We start from the raw sequence: 17379 nt of genomic DNA on the forward strand, positions 1-17379 counted from the left end.
TGTTCTCCTCACTCTCGCATGACTTTCTTCTCCTTTTTCTTTTTGAGTACTGAGGGCATACTACTTAGATAAAATTACACATTACGGGTTTTAAAGGCGAAGGTGAAAGTTAGTTTCTTTGAAGTTGAGGATGACTCTTACTGTTCCAAGCAAATAATAACCTTACCAATAAACACTGAGTAGATTCTCTCTTTTGCTGCGGCTGTTTAGTTAGTTGTTTCAGCAGGTTGTCCCAGTGGCACAGGTATTTGCAGTTTGACTCCTAGTGAAATGCTGTAATAAATGTATTAATCCTAAAAGTGTCACAGGACTCTTTATTGGTTTTGCTGTAAGAGGCTAATGTGATTAGTTATAGAGTCTTGTGAATTAACAATTTTTCTCCAAAAATCATTGGTTGAGTTGAAAAAGCTCTTATTTTCTGCAAAAGTATTTGGAGTTCAAGAAGCTAAGCATTTATGTATGTTCATGGGTTGGCATTATTGGAGAGTGTATAAATCTAGAATTGTCAGAAGCCGACTTTATAGAGCTCATAGCTTTTTTTCAGTCTCCAGTATTAAGAATGTTCTTCATTCAGTCAGGCTCCACTAAACTGCATTCCGACCTTCTGACTGTTGTCAGTTTTCTTGGCAGGTTTTAATATCTTCTAGTTTCTCTGTGTATGTCACACAGTTGGGGATGCTTTTACAGCCTGAAATTCCATATCCGACATCTGCTACCAATCTATGCTTTCTTATCCTAACTTAAGAGTATTTTTGTAAGGGAGAGGAAGGAAGCAAAGCTGTGTAGCTCCACCAAATTCATACAAAATTTAACTTTGATTTGTCTTTGTGATAGGATTTGATGGGATGATATGAATAAGGCATGATTTTTTGTTGTAGTAGTGTGCCCAAGAAAAAACTGACATAAAGATTAGTTTGTTTAAAAAGTTATACTAGCAGAACTTATGTTTTAAGACAAGCTAATAGTATATTATCTTGTATTGTTACACATTCTTTGAACAGTAAAATAAAGTGCTAACAAATAGTGAATAGATATAATGTCTTTTTAAAAAATTCAATCAGTGTTATTATTTTTTACTTTATTTATACCCCGGCTTTCTCTCCGAGGGGATTTGAGGTGGCTAACTATCACACAGTTTGATCAATTTGAAACAAAGAGAATACTAAAAAAAAACAACAACAATTACATAGTACTGTGTGTGTTATGTTAAATACAGTTAAATATAATAAATAAAGATGCATTTAAAACACAATCCCCTCATTTTCTTAAGGGAGGTTTTCTTGAAGTGTAGGTTACAAGCCTAAATTATTAAAATGTTAAAAGCCAATATGCTATTTACTCATCATCGGCGATCACTCGTGTCTGAGTATGATTGCCTTCCAAGTGGAGGGTCTTGTCAGTGGGTCTGTAGATGCCTGTAGAGACCTATTCTTGATCTGCATGTTCTTTTGCAGTGAGTGATTGGTTTCCAGAGGGAAGGTGGTCCCAGTCAGGGTTGGCTCGACGCGCCTTCCTCTTGACACATTTCTCCCTTTCTCCCTTCATTCATGCCTCTTCGTATTCCACAGTACTGTTGGTAACAGCAGACCTCCAGTTAGAATGCTCAAGGACCAGGGCTTCCCGGTTCCTGGTGTCTATGCCACAGTTTTTAAGGTTGGCTTTAAGACCATCTTTAAATCTATTTTCTGTCCACCAACATTCCATTTTTCGTTCTTGAGCTGGGAGTATAGTAACTGCTTTGGGAGATGGTGATTGGGCATTCGGACAACATGGCCAGTCCAGAGAAGTTGATTGCAAAGGATCATTGCTTCAGTGCTGGTGGTCTTTGCTTCTTGCAGCACACTGACATTTGTCCACCTGTCTTCCTAAATGGTTTGAAGAATTTTTCAGGGGCAACGTTGATAGAATTGTTCCAGAAGTTGAATGTGATGTCTGTAGACAGCGAAAGGTAGAAACATGTATGTACTGTTGAGACATGACTGGCTGAGTTGGGCTCCACATTTACATCTCTGAGAAAGGGCTTGTGAAACGTGTACAACTACTTTAATGTGACCTTAGTCCCCAAAGAGGATTTCAAACAAATAACTTCAGTGGCCAGAGCTTATGGATATCCTTAAATGATGCTTGCTGTAAGTTTTAAAATTGTATTATTTGATATGTTAATTGAGTTTTTATACCGGTATATGATGTTTTAACTGATTATGTATTGTGGTCGGATGTATTTGTATGAATTTCATATTTTGTACACCGCTTTGAATCCCACCCACGGGAGAAAAGCGGGATAGAAACAGTACTTTACAGTTTGGATTTGGGTTCAAATTTATCTGAGTGACATCCTGACCAGTAAAATTATGCTATTATATCTGTGATAATGGAATTTTGATACTCTTAAGAGCTGACCAATATTTCCTCCATTCTAAAAAACAGAAGCTGGCAGGCTGACAAACAGGCAGCTCACAGGACGGACTTTCTGGCTACTGACCATTTAGCTGGTAAGTTTACAAATCTGTGTAGTAAAAAAGTATGTATATCAGACCTTTGACCTTATAGTCATTTTGAACATTGACTCTTGCAGTGCTGGCCAATCCTTATAAGAAAATTGAAGAAAAAAGTCTCAATAGTCTCTTATAATATCCAGATTACTTCAAAAAGAAGTATGCAGTATTTCAGAGACAACGAAAAGCGTTCATATACAATTTTTTATAGTTTAGCTGGGTGTTCCTAATCCTTAAAATTAACACGCAGCCAGGTTAAATGGGGAATGACTCGTTCAAAGCATAAAATCAGCATCTTCTATTTGATGTCTAAATTTAGAGTTGGTCAGATTAGGAGGTAGGCAATTTTTGCCCTTTCAAGATTATCTTGGTCTGCTGGTCCCATCAATCCTAGCCAGCTTAGTTAGTGATAATGGTAAGGCATCATGGCAGCTACACTTCAGCAGCCATTGGGAAGCCACCAGGTGTCTACTACTAGTCTAGCTGTATTTAAAAAAAAAAAAAAAACATACCATACTCCTTGGCATATAGTCAAAATGATATGCATGATCCAAGGCAAAGAATAGAAATAAAATAGACACCTATATTTATTTTGAAACAACTAAAACTGGCCATTATCAGTATAATAATATACGGGAATAATATTCTAAAGCAGGCCTGCATGACCTGTGGCCCTCCTCCAATGGCCAAGAATTCTGGGAGACTTCAGCTCCCAGAATTCCCGGCCACTGGAACAGCAGGCTAGAACTTGTGGGAGATGGAATCCCAAAGATCTGGAGGGTCGCAGGTTGTGCAGGCCTATTGTAAAGTAATATTACATCTCAGTGATGGGGTACCATAAATCAAAATATTGTTTCATCTATAATAATGTTATTCATGAAACAGCTTGCAGAATATCCAGATCTGTAAAAAAAGAGAAAGGATTCTTAATTGGTACCTAGGATATAGTTGTGAAAACAATTGACTCGTGCTAGCTTTCTTTTCCCACAATAAGTCTAAATTTGAGTTTATGCATATTAATCATATTACACAGAGATTCTTGCTTTTAATGGAAGTTCTATATACTAAAGAAAGAGATTAGGTAAACTTCGTTTTCATTCCTGCCCCTTGCTTCATAGATATAAATAAGGGCTAAGGCGGTGTGTAAATTGGTCTGCAGTTACATATTTTATCATACAGTATGGTAGAGCCAGCAGAGACATATTGCTTTAATCTCCTAGGTGGGAATATATTTCACTTTATATTTGTGTTAATTTGTGTCCTACATAGAAATTGTTGATAGTATACTATATTCTAGCTTTCTGTCCCGTGTGTGTCTGTTAGGAGAATTAGGAAGTCATTTTTCCTGCAAAGAAAAGCACATAGTTTAGATAAATTCTTTTTAGGATTACAACACCTTGAATCCTTCAGTCCATACCTCTAGCTCTGTTTAAGTGCCACAATGCTGCTGAAACACTTTCTGAGTTTATAAAGCTAATACTATGCAAAATGAAAGCAATGAATCACTGTTTTATTTATTTATTTACTCCATTCATGTCTTGCCCTTCTCACCCCTAAGGGGATTCAGAGCAGCCTTACAAAAAGGCAGTTTTGTCAGGCTAACTGGACAGAGTTCTATTGCACACATTTTATCCCTGAGATAAATTGGTTACTTGGGAACACTTGCCTACTAAACCAAGGACACTTGCTTATTTTTTTGTTTGTTCTTAAAGCATGTGCTATACCAGTTGTTATCATGAGAGCCCCTCTTCTTTCTTTCTTACCATCAGTGGCATACCCGGATTGTGTGTGGGTGGGAAATCGACCATGAGCTCCGTGGCAGTTTTGACCCAGGAAAGCTTCGCTGAACATCGCAGCGGCCTTGCTCAGCAGCAAGTGAAAGGTAAGGTGAAAAAAAGACAGTTTATTGTCAAATCCCAGTTAAGAATTACTGTACAAAATGGTACCTGCTACTACTTAATTGTTTTCCTTCTTGCAGAAACCGGTTTCTTGACACTAACATTTACATGTAATACTACTCTTAACAACAATGTACAGCAATCAAAGCGATTCAAACCTAATCATTTTTTTTATAATTTTGCTAGTCAGATCCTATGTGTATGGCAGCTATTTGTTCAACCTTTACAGTCACATACTGTAGTATATTTGTATAATCCAGATGTTACTGGGCTACAAACACCAAAATCCTCAACTATTGATAGTACTGTCTGGGAACTGACATCCAAGAATGTATGGGTTCCCAGACTTAGGAGCCCTAGCTATGCAAGCTTCTGCTAAGACTATTACTTGTAGTAACCTCTTTAAGTAAAATATTATGGCATTTCTGGTCCCTTTGTTTTTCCCCACCTACCACTCGAATGCAGATTAAGATGACTTTGTTAAAATTGAATTGGGCCCTTGAGGTGGAAGGGTTTTTTAAACAATAATATAGATTCTTTACTTGGCTAAATTGTCTTTGACTCCTTAGTAAATCGATTTTAAAAGTATGAAAGTATAGAAGTAGTTCATCAATCTGGATATGATCTTAATTGGGAATAGAAAATGTATGTCCCTCTGGGCATTGCAAGTCCCATCACCTTTTACCAGCATAGTCATTGGTGTGGGCTCATTATGATTGGAGTGCAGCGACATCTTTAAAACCACAGATGAAACTGCGTGAACAAAGCATGACTGTGTTGTAGTGATGGATAAGGACTCTCATGAATCCATTGTGCAGAATGTGTATCAATGGGAATGGCTAGCAAGCAGAACTGAAGCAATTCTTGAATGTTCTAATACACTAGTAAATATTAATGAAAGTGCATGGGAACATGAGTTAGTCTGGTTGTACTTGCTGTTCTTACCTCAATAGCAACATAACTTGCCAATGCCACAGACAGTTTGAGGTCTGTTACACAATAATTTCGAATTAATAATCAAGTGGGAATATTCCAATCTTGGAAGTAGTTTAACTGGTCATCTGCTTGTTCTTTTAGACAGATTTGAGTGCCAGAATTCTTTGGTTCTCATGAGGAAGAGGTACAATATGAAAGGATGTCAAAATGTGCCTAGGGGCAGAAAAACTAATTTTTATAAGATATGTGGACTTCCTTCTTTCTTAGCTGATAGAAATTACTATTTATGCCATAGTAAATTGAAAGCAGTCCAATTTTAATTCAGGACCCTTCCACACAGCCACAAATCCCGAGATATCAAGGCAGAAAATCCCACAATATCTGTTTTAAACTGGGTTATCTGAGTCCACACTACCATATTCCACTCCAAAGCAGATAATGTGGGATTTTATTCAGCTGTGTGGAAGGGTCCCCAGTTATTCCATGTAACTTGGAGCTTGTGTTTTCCTCCATGAAATAACAGACTATGTTAAAGAAATCAGTGCTAGAAAGGAGAATAGTGATGTTAACTGTTTGCCACTGAAATCCTTCTTTGTCTTCTTGTTTCCTCCACTCTAGTTACAGCTTTGAATGCTGAAGAAGAGAATGACCCTCCAACTTACAAGGATGCCTTCCCTCCTCTTCCTGAGAAAGCCGCATGCTTGGAGCCAACCCAGGAACCTGCCGGTGCCTGGAGCAAGATCCGACCAATCAAGGCTTCTGTTATCACTCAGGTTGGTACAAAGAGTGATTCCCATCTTCTTCCCAAGGATTGTTTTGCCACCCTCGGCCTGTAACACAAGACAGGCAATTTTTAAAAGAAAGGCTGAATGCAGATGCTTTCCCCTTCCATCATTGGACTGTGGGGATTGAAGTGCTGCAGTAGAGTCTCGCTTATCCAACATAAACAGGCTGGCAGAATGTTGGATAAAAGAATATGATGGATAATAAGGAGGAATTAAGGAAAAGCCTATTAAACATCAACTTTCGTTATGATTTTACAAATTTAGCATCAAAACATCATGGTTTACAACAAATCGACAGTAAAGGCAGTTCAATACATGGTAACGTTATGTAGTAATTACTGTAAAATCTTGCCATACTCTGCCCTCTGAGACTGATGCAATGCGCATTGGGCCTGTCCATGCACCAGGCGCTTGCCAGAAGAGGCGAGATGCAGCCGGTGCAGGCTGGACACTGTGCCCGACGGGAAAAGTCTGCGCCCCTCCTGGCAGGTGCCGGATACAGGGAGAAGCTAGGCAGCAACACACAGTGCGCCTCTCACCCCTCCTGGCGAGCGCCTGGCGAGCAGAGAAGCCCGCTGCATGTAGCTGCCTAGAGAGGTTTCTCTGGGCAACAACGTGTAGTGGGCCTCTTGCCCCTCCCAGTAAGCAGAGAAGCCCACTGCGTGTTGCTGCCTAGAGAGGTTGCTCTTGGCAGCAACACACAGTCAGCCTTTTGGTCCTTCCAGCAAGTGGAGAAGCCTGCTGCGTGTTGCTGCCTAGAGAAGTTTCTCTAGGCAGCAATGCGCAGTGGGCCCCCTCCGCATTTGCTGGTAGGGGCGAGACGCAGCCAGTGAAGGCCGGACGCTCCAACGAGAGAGGCCCGTTGTGCTGGAGAAACAGCTGAGCCGACTGCATCGAATAATCCAGAACATCGGATAAGCGGAGGTCAGATAAGCGGGACTCTACTGTTTATGAAAAAGGACTGCTTGACCAGGTCAAAAAAGGTGGTACATGTTTGGTGGTGTGGCTTTGGAGAAGTCTGGGCATCTGCACAGCAAGGCAATGGCCCCATTGAGCAACTGACACCATGGCCCTGGAATGAGGTGACACAGCATTATTCTTCCTCTAGGATATGTACTTACCTTTGAAAATGGTTTCCAGTCTCAAAAATATTTTTTTAAAAAGACATGATACACTGTTGTGCAAAATTCCCATTGTGCCCAGAATTTGACTTCTCAGTTTTACTCTTCTCAGTATATGTTTACTGGGGATTACTTCCAGTTAAATGGGTATAGAATTATTGGATATATTTTATTAGTACTTAATATTTAGTCCAAATTAAATAAACCATTGTTTTACTTGAATAGGTTTTCCATGTGCCATTAGAAGAGAGGAAATACAAGGATATGAACCAGTTTGGGGAAGGGGAGCAAGGCAAAATCTGCTTGGACATCATGCAGAAGACAGGTGCCCACCTGGAGCTCTCTCTTGCAAAGGATCAGGGACTATCCATCATGGTCTCTGGCAAACTGGAAGCAGTGATGAAGGCTAGGAAGGAGATCGTGGCTCGGCTGCAGACTCAGGTAAGTGACTCAGGTCTCCTGTTTTCTCCTTATGTGGCCTTCTCTGGCTCTGGAACTCTCAAGGTGTGGATCCGCATAAAGCCAGTGTTAGTGTTTAATGGACCAACTCACCTGTGCATTGCATCTTCAGTGTGCTGCAGGTAAGCTGGTGAGATGCCAGACTTTTTAAGTAGTTACATTACGTGGCTTATAATCCATCTTGGCTTCCCTAGATACTTTGCCAGCAGCCAGTTTCAGATAAATAATGTCCTCCCAGAAGCACAAAGCTCATCATGGTTATGGGCAATGTATTCATCGCTGGATTTCCTTTTTCAGTATATACACTGGATTCAACTTCTATAGTAAAAGATGACACATTGAGAAACGGGAAGTAGATCCCACCCCTGCTCTTTTAGCAGTGTTCCCTGTATAAAAAGTGCATTGAAATCAGAATTGCTTTTGCCAAGATTAGAGGAGGGCAGGTATGTGATTTAATGTACATATGCTGCCTCATATGCTTTCATTTGAATGTGATGAGAAATTGATTATATGTTCAGGACAGATAAAATGTACTTCTGTGTACAATGCAGAATTAACTTCTGATATTTCCTACTACAAGAGAAGATAATATAGAGTTTTTTTACTTTAAAAGAACATTCTCTTAGTTATAAGCCATGAAAGTTAAGTGGAGGCCATTGCTGTCCTTTTTGAAGCAACTGGCTGGGCATTGTAGGAAATGGGAAATTGAAGTAAATGGATTGTTATGACAATTCTGGATCCTTTTGAACTCCTTTTCTCATTCATCTTAATCACAGATTCGTAAAGTATTTCACCAGCACAGCACAGGGATGTATGATCAAACACATAGCTCTTTTTCCACATTCTAGTTTTTCAGTTTTTTTAAAATGTAGGCTGAAGACTAGAGCACCATCATTTTTAGTGGATTCTTCTAGACATTTTAAAAATGGGGATCAATATTTGTCCTCACATTTTGACTGTTTCCAAGGTTTGTGCATACATCTCAAAATCATAATGGGAGAGAGATTTGCCTACAATGAATTAGTAGAAGAAAAGAAACTGCAAATCCTTGTGGGCAGTATCACTTTGATTGTCTGGCTTCCCATTCAGAATGAATGAAGTGTGACTATGCTGGCTTAGACTGATGGGAATTGCAGTCCAACATCAGCTTCACCAAACCTATGTTTAAAATGGCTATTTTAACAAAGAGTAATTATTTTGAATCAATATGCACTGTGTTTGCTAGAACCTTTATAATTCCAGTACATTTCCATGAGTGAGCTACTTCTATAATTTCTTTGGTCAGCCTGAAAATCTAAGATAAGGCTTTTCCCTTGCTAGAGAGGCTCAAGGAATTAACCAAGATACTACAAATTCTAGAAAATGTATCAATGGAGAAACTGTAGCCAACAATGTCTTCACTGATACAGAAAAGCATGAAGGGCCAGGAATATTTTTGCTAGCAGATGTCATGCCATGCTATCAACAGAGTGCAGTTGTGAGCTCATGAAATTTGCAGCCAACAGTGAGCTTGACTAGTTTGCTCATTATCCACAATTTTCATGATATCATTGGGGAGTGACAGGAGTTGCATTTCAGCAGCATCTGGAGGGTCCCAAATTGCTCATCTCTGTTCTAGATCATACAATCAGGTTACGTATATGAAGTAATAAATCTTATTCTGAATTGTTTCACTATAGACTGAACAAATCTTTTTTCTTTATTAAGGACAGCTGCAAATCTTTTCCCCATGCCATTCATCCTTGAATGGTACACAAGGCAGAATCTGATGAAATCTAAATCTAATAAAATGAGTCAGCAGGATTTTAATTCATCATCATCATCATCATCATTATTATTACTCCCCCTTTCTCTCTAAAAAAAGAGACTCAAGGTAGCTTACAGTAAAATGAATACAATCCAATTTAAAACCTAAATTGGAGATCTGTATTCCTATTTGCTCTTTGATCTAGGCTTCAGCAACAGTAGCCATTCCCAAGGAGCATCACCGCTTTGTCATTGGAAAAAATGGAGAGAAGTTGCAAGACCTTGAGCTCAAAACTGCCACAAAGATCCAGATCCCCCGCCCGGACGACCCCAGCAACCAGATCAAGATCACCGGCACCAAGGAAGGGATTGAGAAGGCTCGACATGAGATCCTGCTGATCTCTGCTGAGCAGGTATTCCAGTTTTTCACTTTTAGTACTTGTGAAATCAGTTAGCAGTCATTCTTTTGAGACAATATTCTGGATGAGATACTGATTTCTGTGGAGTATTGGTATGATTGAAACAGAGCATGTAAAATTAAATAGCTTTATCAACATTTATACTGAACAATTAATGACAGTTTAGGTCTTGGTTTTTCCTGTTCGTTTAAAGCTATAATCTTTGCTGCACTTACCTGAGTGCAATCTTCAGTAGCTGGGGGCAAACTATGCTAAGAATTGGAGTAGTTGGGTGGCTTTCATGAGATGCTGTATATGAGCAGCCTTGTATATGCACCTCCTGTCTACTTTGTGAAGGAAAGCACACAAATCTATTAACACTGCAAAGCTTGCCTATCTCCAATAACCTGAGTGTAACTCTAGGCCACTGTACATGATTATGACCCAAGGGAAATCGAGCTGCAATAGTCCACATTTCCCATGGCAGTCATCAACACATAAACATTTCAGCCATAGTGATACTTTAGAAAATGAATTAAACCTGTCTCAGACACCAAAGTGACCTGAGTAGCTCATGAGTCAGGGTGTATCTGCACTGTAGAATTAATGCCATTTGACACTATTTTAACTTATTGTTAATGTTATTATTTATACCCTGCTTTTTTTCTCCACAAAGGAGATTCAAAATGACTGGCATGGTTCAGTGCTGTGGAATCATGTAGTTTGATGAGGCAGTAGCCTTCTTTGAATAAAAGACTGAAGGCCTTATAGAACTACAACTCCCATGATTCCATAGCACTGAGTCATGGCAGTTAAAGTGGTGGCCAACCTGAATTAACTTTATAATGTAGGTGCAACCTCAGTTTCTCTGGAATCAATGCTCTCTTCTCTTTTGCCTCTTAACTATACAAGTTATAATGTTGGTATTTCTATTTATATATTTACTTATTTTTCTGAAATGAATTATAATTCTGCTACTTCAGGCCACTTTATGTGACAGTGTTGCACATGACAAATTTATGCAGGGCTGCTTGCAGAGTGTCCTAGATCAAACTAAAGTCCCTGGTCCATTCCCAAATTATTTGTTTCACTTAGGTTTTCATGTTGAAGTACTGCTGCAGCTGCAAAAACTCAGTTGATTGTATTGCCTCGTGCTCTCTCTCTACCCATCCTCCCCTTTCCTTGTACTTCTGCACCCTTTGTTCTAAATTGCCTCCATCTTCAGGGTCGTTTCTTTCTCATGCTCCTGAATGCTTTTAACCATAACTTATCTCCAGCCCAGTCTGGTTATAATCAGTCTCATGCTGGCTGGGAGTGGGGCAGACATTCAGAATGTAGACGTACAAAAATGGAAAGTATGTGAACTTCAGGCTCAGGAGCTTCATATGAAGTTGTGTACAAATGTCAGTGAAATGAAGGCTTGTAATCCTTTGGCTACTTTTGTAATCATGACTAAAACAGTGCTGTAAAATGGTGTGTCTTTAAATAATATATTTATATACCTGTATTTCTCAGGATAAGCGTGCAGTAGAGAGGCTTGAAGTAGAGAAAGTGTACCATCCTTTCATTGCTGGCCCTTTCAATAAGCTGGTGAGTGAGATCATGCAGGAGACAGGGACACGGATAAACATCCCACCTCCCAGTGTCAACAGGACGGAGATAGTCTTCATTGGAGAGAAAGAGCAGCTGGCCCAAGCAGTGGCCCGTGTCAAGAAGATCTATGAGGAGAAGGTATGGTTCTTTGTGTCCCTTGTGTGACTGAAGACATAGAGATACATGTTCTGGTATATCTGCCCTATGATTTGTGAGAGGTCTTCCCTACCTAGCTTTCTCTTTGATTCTGTGGATGTGCCTTGGAACAGACAGTTCTCTCTTGCCCAGAAACTTATCTATTAGCTTGCTATTGACACACTCCACAAGAATTAGTCTTGAATATTTCAGCTACATGGTTATCAGTTCATAAGGGCATTTTGTGGTCATGGGCATGAAAGCACAAACATAGAGCTGTTGATCATTTGATTAAACAATAAAGATTATTGAGCTGTGGCAGGATTTTCAATCATAACAAAACCACAGGAAGTGAGTATTCAGTACTGGACTGACTGCACACAGATATCACTGCACTCTTTTCTCCCTCATTTTGTCTCTTTTTCTTTTCTCTTTGTCTCTCATACTGAAAAAGAAAAAGAAAGAAGTAAAAATAGATGCAGTCTTACTATATTTCATGGATCTTTTTACAAAACATGCACAGACCCAAATATTTGCTATAAGTGTATGTGTGCCTTTGCTTTGCTGCTATCTGCCATTCCTCTTTGATGGATGATCTAGCACCGTTCTCCCTACAGAAAAAGAAGACTACTACCATTGCCGTGGAGGTGAAGAAGTCCCAGCACAAGTATGTTATTGGCCCCAAGGGGAACTCCCTGCAGGAGATCTTGGAGAAAACTGGAGTCTCGGTCGAGATCCCACCCACTGACAGCAGCTCAGAGACTGTGATACTGCGTGGCGAACCTGAAAAGCTTGGGCAGGCACTGACTGAGGTCTATGCCAAGGTAAGGAGGGTGTGGCTCACCTAGACCTTTTTGGTGCTTCCCTTTTTAAATTTAATGAATCATCGATGTAATAAGTGATTAATTAAGGTTGTATGCTGAATTAATTAGATGCAATGGTTCAGAATGTGTACAGTGCATCCAATGTAAAGTAAATCTCTGCAAACCCAGCATAAAATGTTTATTGTTGATAGTCAGAATAAATCAAATTAAAGTCTTATTGTGTTGATGTGGCTTGCTGGAGGCTGACGCTTTTTATTTGTCAGTTGGCTTGAGAAACCAGCAGCAATTTGTTGGCTTTGAATGAGGAAGGGAGTAGTCAGTGTCTTTGTAGTTAGGGATACTGTATTTCATTCTTGCAATTTTATAATTCATTATGCCAACAATGTCTTTTCCAGGCCAACAGTTTCACAGTCTCTTCTGTCTCTGCCCCCTCTTGGCTTCATCGTTTCATCATTGGCAAAAAAGGACAAAATCTGGCCAAAATCACCCAACAGATGCCAAAGGTATGGGCTTCTGAAAGTGGCTTACTGGGTTTGAGGGATTGCTCCAAAGCAATAATTAAATATGTTTGCATATATGTGCTATGTAACTGCAAGCAAGCTCATAATTTAAGTAAAATCTAAGCAGAAATATATTAAAAAGATGAAATGCTTGAGGAAGGGCTCATTTGCTGATAGTTCTGATACATGAGGCAAGAGATTTGGAGGAATATTACTCTTTCGAGGAACTACAGCTGAGAAATAAGAAGAGATTACCAGCAAAAATGGAAATGAGAAATCAAGCTGCTTTTGTCAGCATTCTGGCTTTAGATAGGTGTAGATCAACACTTATTTGTGTTTTCTAAAAATATCAGAAAATGTTCACCAGGACCAAGCTACAGCTGATAAGACAATAGTGACAAGCACAACAAATCACATTAAGTATCACCCTGATTAGGGGTACAATTTAATTGATATTTCCATTTTAGTAAAGGAGAGTCCTGACAGATATGGCTGAGGAAGGAATTCCACCAAGAATGTGCCACCACAAAGAAAGCTCTGCTCCAAGTAGCCACTCATTTCTAATATGAATGTGTGGTTGCTCAGGCAAGGTTTCAATTATTTTCTGTCAGTGGTTTAAATCTTGCTTCTGTCTATGAGAATGTTCTCCCCAACTCCTTTCTTTAGAAAGCATAGACACAAGGAATACATTGCAACTTCTCTACTTATAAAAGAAAGGCATACATACTTTTCTGCTATTACGGTAGATTGATTCCAGTTCATTAAATTTATCCTGATGTTGAATTCCTTTCCTTATCTAAAGGTTCACATAGAATTCACTGAAGGGGAAGATAAGATCACTCTGGAGGGACCCACAGAGGACGTGAATATGGCTCAAGAACAGATTGAGACTATGGTCAAGGATCTGGTGAGTTGACAAGCCATAGCCTTACATTGTGCAGCCACCCTCTGAAATGGAAGATGATACCAAGTGATGCAAATTTCAGGTCAAATAAGTCCAATTCTGGATCACTGTCTTCTCTTTAGAATAAATATATAGGTTATATTCTGCAACGAGTCAACTCCACTGTGTCAGTAGTATTTACATCTGTTATGTGTGCTTAGGACTGCAGTCCTAGGGGACAAAAGGAGACTGTTAAGTTTCCAATGGAGAGAACAAAGGACTATGTGAGAACGCATCCTAGGCAAAGCAATGGTGAAGCTGCTGAGTGTCTCCAAGCTGTGTGCTTTTTATTCAGGCTTGATCTACTTACCTCAGTGGACCATCTGGATATAATGCTGGCTGGTTAGCTATTGTGTCATAGGAGATATTGCGATCTATTTTTGTTCTTGGGTTGGAGGGAGATGCAGTTGCTTCTAGTTTTGGATAACTAGACTGCTCTTTGCAGATAAATCGGATGGATTATGCTGAAATCAACATTGACCATAAATTCCACAGACATCTGATTGGAAAGAGTGGAGCCAACAGTGAGTTAATTTATTCCTTCCCCCCAACTCTCTCTGTCTAATGTGTATGATGGTTGTTCTCCATTTCTGCTTGTTAGCCAGAAACTGCTTAGAATATCACATCTTATCTCTCACATTGGCCAACACACTGAAATGTTAGCCCTGGTTTTGGGTAGATTTCACCTTCTGATTCCAAAAATGGCACCAGTTTCCCCCTATCAGCTCTAGATTTCGAGATACAGAACATATGCCATCTGCCAGTGGGCCATAGAAAATCATAATAACCATATCTAAGAAACTTGAGCGGATGCAGTTTATCCAGTGCAATTTTCAGAATCAAATTATTTCAGGAATGGGCCTAAAAACCAAGTCAGCCAAGAAAAAAAATGGGCTGTGTAACTTTACAATATTCTCTAGAATCAAGCTTTCTTAGAAACCTAGTCAATAATGAAATAATTACAAAAATGACTCTTTGAGGTGCCGTTAATAAACTTATTGGAAAACAATTTGTATCTAACTGTAAAGATATTTGATCCTTTCTGATCATGGAAGCTAGCAGGGCCAGCCCTTGTTAGTAATTTGGTGAGAAAACTGCCAATGAATAACAGATGCTGTATGTTATATTTGATCCTTTCTGATCATGGAAGTTGGTAGGGCCAGCCCTGGTTAGTAATTTGGTGAGAGAACTGCCAATGAATACCAGATGCTGTATGTTATATTTCAGAGGAAGCTACTGGCAAAACCACCCCCAAGTATTCTCTGCCTAAGAAAACACTATGAAATTTATGGGGGTCACCATAAGTTGTCAGGAGATTTGAAAGCACACAAAATGAAGCAATATAAAAAGTATGAGTAGTACAGTAGAGTTCCGGTTAACCAACTTCTGGTTATCCAACCTACCGTATTATCCAACGTGCCAGGCCGGCGTGTTGCTAGGCAGCAACGCATACGGGGCCCTTCCCTAAATCGAGTGCTCGCCGTAGGGACGAACCTCGTCCCGCCGGCAAAGACTCGGCCCTTTGGAGGCACCCCCTGCACTTCGTTAGGCAGCAACACACATGGAACTTCCCTAAACCAACTTGCCAGGAGGGGTAATAAGGCCTCCCTATTAGCCATCAGTTCCAGTTATCCGACATTAGGCCCGCCCGTTTATGTCGAATAACCGGAACTCTACTGTATATTTGGGAATCTTGAGAAAACACTTTGCCCCACCACATAAAATTATTTCGTTATACACAGTTTAATTACATCCGACTCTTAGTTACAAACAGGTTGAGACAACAGGAAGTGAGAGGAAATCTATCCCTACGAATGGAAGTTCACTCCTGTAAGAGTTATCCTGGGAAAAAGATATCTCCACTGAAGTTTTATCACCAATCCTTGTTTTCATAATCACCCAAAATTTTAAAAATCTAATTGTCATAGGGACAGAAAGTGAGGTGAAATCTTCTGGACAGGGGCATAGATAGAATAACAAACAGGGGCACAGATAGCAAAACAAACAGTTAATGGGGGTGTTAACTCTTCCCTATACTATCCAAAACTAACTGACTCTATATATATATATATATATATATAGCTGGAGTTGCATTTAAAAATGTACCTGCTCTGACTTACATACAAATTCAGCTTAGGCACAAACTTCCAGAACCTGTATATATATCTGTATACTATCTGCATATACCTCCTGTTTTCAAACCCCTAGCGGATTAAACATTGAACTCCCATTCTCTGCCCCTCAACATGGGACCTGTGGATAATAGATCAACGTTTTTTGGGTAATCTTTGAAAGAGAGGCTTTCTTGCTCTGAAGTGTTGATTGGAGAGGTTATGCAGTGAATAGGTATTCTTAGCAGATTTTTTATATTTGCAGTCAACAGGATTAAGGATCAGTACAAAGTGTCTGTGCGCATTCCTCCAGATAATGAGAAGAGCAACCTTATCAGGATTGAAGGAGACCCTCAAGGAGTTCAAGAGGCTAAGAGAGAGCTGCTGGAACTTGCTTCCCGTATGGTGAGCCATGCAACACTGGACTCTGTCCTTTATGATAGAACTAACCAGCAACAAGAGCTTCTGCCTACTTTCTCTTTCTCACATGTGCAAACACACACACACACAAAACGCATGCATGCAAGCACAGAAGCTAATCCCTTCTATACCTGGACATGAGGAGGCTTGTGGATTGTCAAATATTGTAGTTTGACTACGTTGAAATTACTACCAACTACAATGTGTGAGTGAGTAGAGGATAACATTATTTTAAGCATATAATATAAACTAGGACTTTTTTTCTTCCTAGGAAAATGAACGTACTAAGGACCTTATCATTGACCAGAAATTCCATAGAACTATCATTGGACAGAAGGGCGAACGGATTCGTGATACCCGGGATAAATTTCCAGAGGTAAAAAAGAAGACATTTTCTAAACATGTATAACATTTCTCAATGTCTGTGCTTTAAGCTTTGGGTATAGTAGAGAAGTTCTGTTTTGGTTGCCAATGGTTCATACATATTTAGGTACTAAATAGCCCTGTCATAGGCTAGTTTGGAACAACCTCTGGATAACCCATTTCATACACAAAAAGGCTAGAGGTCTTAAGATTTTCTTATTTTTTTCTTTCCACTTCCCATTATTAATACTGGCTAGCTTAAACAAGATACTTGAAAGTGTCTTGCCTCAATGACAGATATAGAACCTTGTGAATTTCACAGAACAGGAATAGCAAGCTGCTACTCAGCAATTTGTATAACTTTGCTCTGGGTTAAATATTTCTTGCAGGTTATCATCAATTTCCCAGATCCATTACAAAAGAGTGATATTGTACAGCTGAGAGGACCCAAAAATGAAGTGGAGAAATGTACAAAATACATGCAGAAGATGGTGGCAGATCTGGTAGGTCACAATTTTTTATGTTTTGTTTTCACACTTCAGCTGTTCTTTAATTGCATTAGAATTGTGAATAGCCTTTCTTAAGAAATATTTGTGCATAAAGAGATAGGCATAATTTGCCCAGGTGCTTACTTTGCTTAGTAATGTTACGT

General features: G+C 39.5%; 1 protein-coding gene across 2 annotated transcripts in view; it reads left to right on the forward strand.

Annotated features, from left to right (window-relative positions):
• hdlbp (high density lipoprotein binding protein) overlaps positions 1-17379 on the forward strand; it is a 72477-nt gene that overhangs the window by 37717 nt on the left and 17381 nt on the right. For both annotated transcript variants that reach the window (XM_003218314.4, XM_008106332.3), the window contains exons 2-14: positions 2428-2492; positions 4265-4377; positions 5948-6102; positions 7461-7676; positions 9647-9853; positions 11354-11569; positions 12184-12390; positions 12786-12893; positions 13693-13797; positions 14279-14357; positions 16210-16349; positions 16636-16740; positions 17117-17230. In XM_003218314.4, the coding sequence (XP_003218362.1) occupies positions 4302-4377; positions 5948-6102; positions 7461-7676; positions 9647-9853; positions 11354-11569; positions 12184-12390; positions 12786-12893; positions 13693-13797; positions 14279-14357; positions 16210-16349; positions 16636-16740; positions 17117-17230 (1728 nt within the window). In that variant the 5' untranslated portion in view covers positions 2428-2492; positions 4265-4301. The remainder of the gene's footprint in view (positions 1-2427; positions 2493-4264; positions 4378-5947; positions 6103-7460; positions 7677-9646; positions 9854-11353; positions 11570-12183; positions 12391-12785; positions 12894-13692; positions 13798-14278; positions 14358-16209; positions 16350-16635; positions 16741-17116; positions 17231-17379) is intronic.

This window comes from Anolis carolinensis, chromosome 3, assembly GCF_035594765.1.
Source record: "Anolis carolinensis isolate JA03-04 chromosome 3, rAnoCar3.1.pri, whole genome shotgun sequence".
Classification (NCBI taxonomy): Eukaryota; Metazoa; Chordata; class Lepidosauria; order Squamata; family Dactyloidae; genus Anolis; species Anolis carolinensis.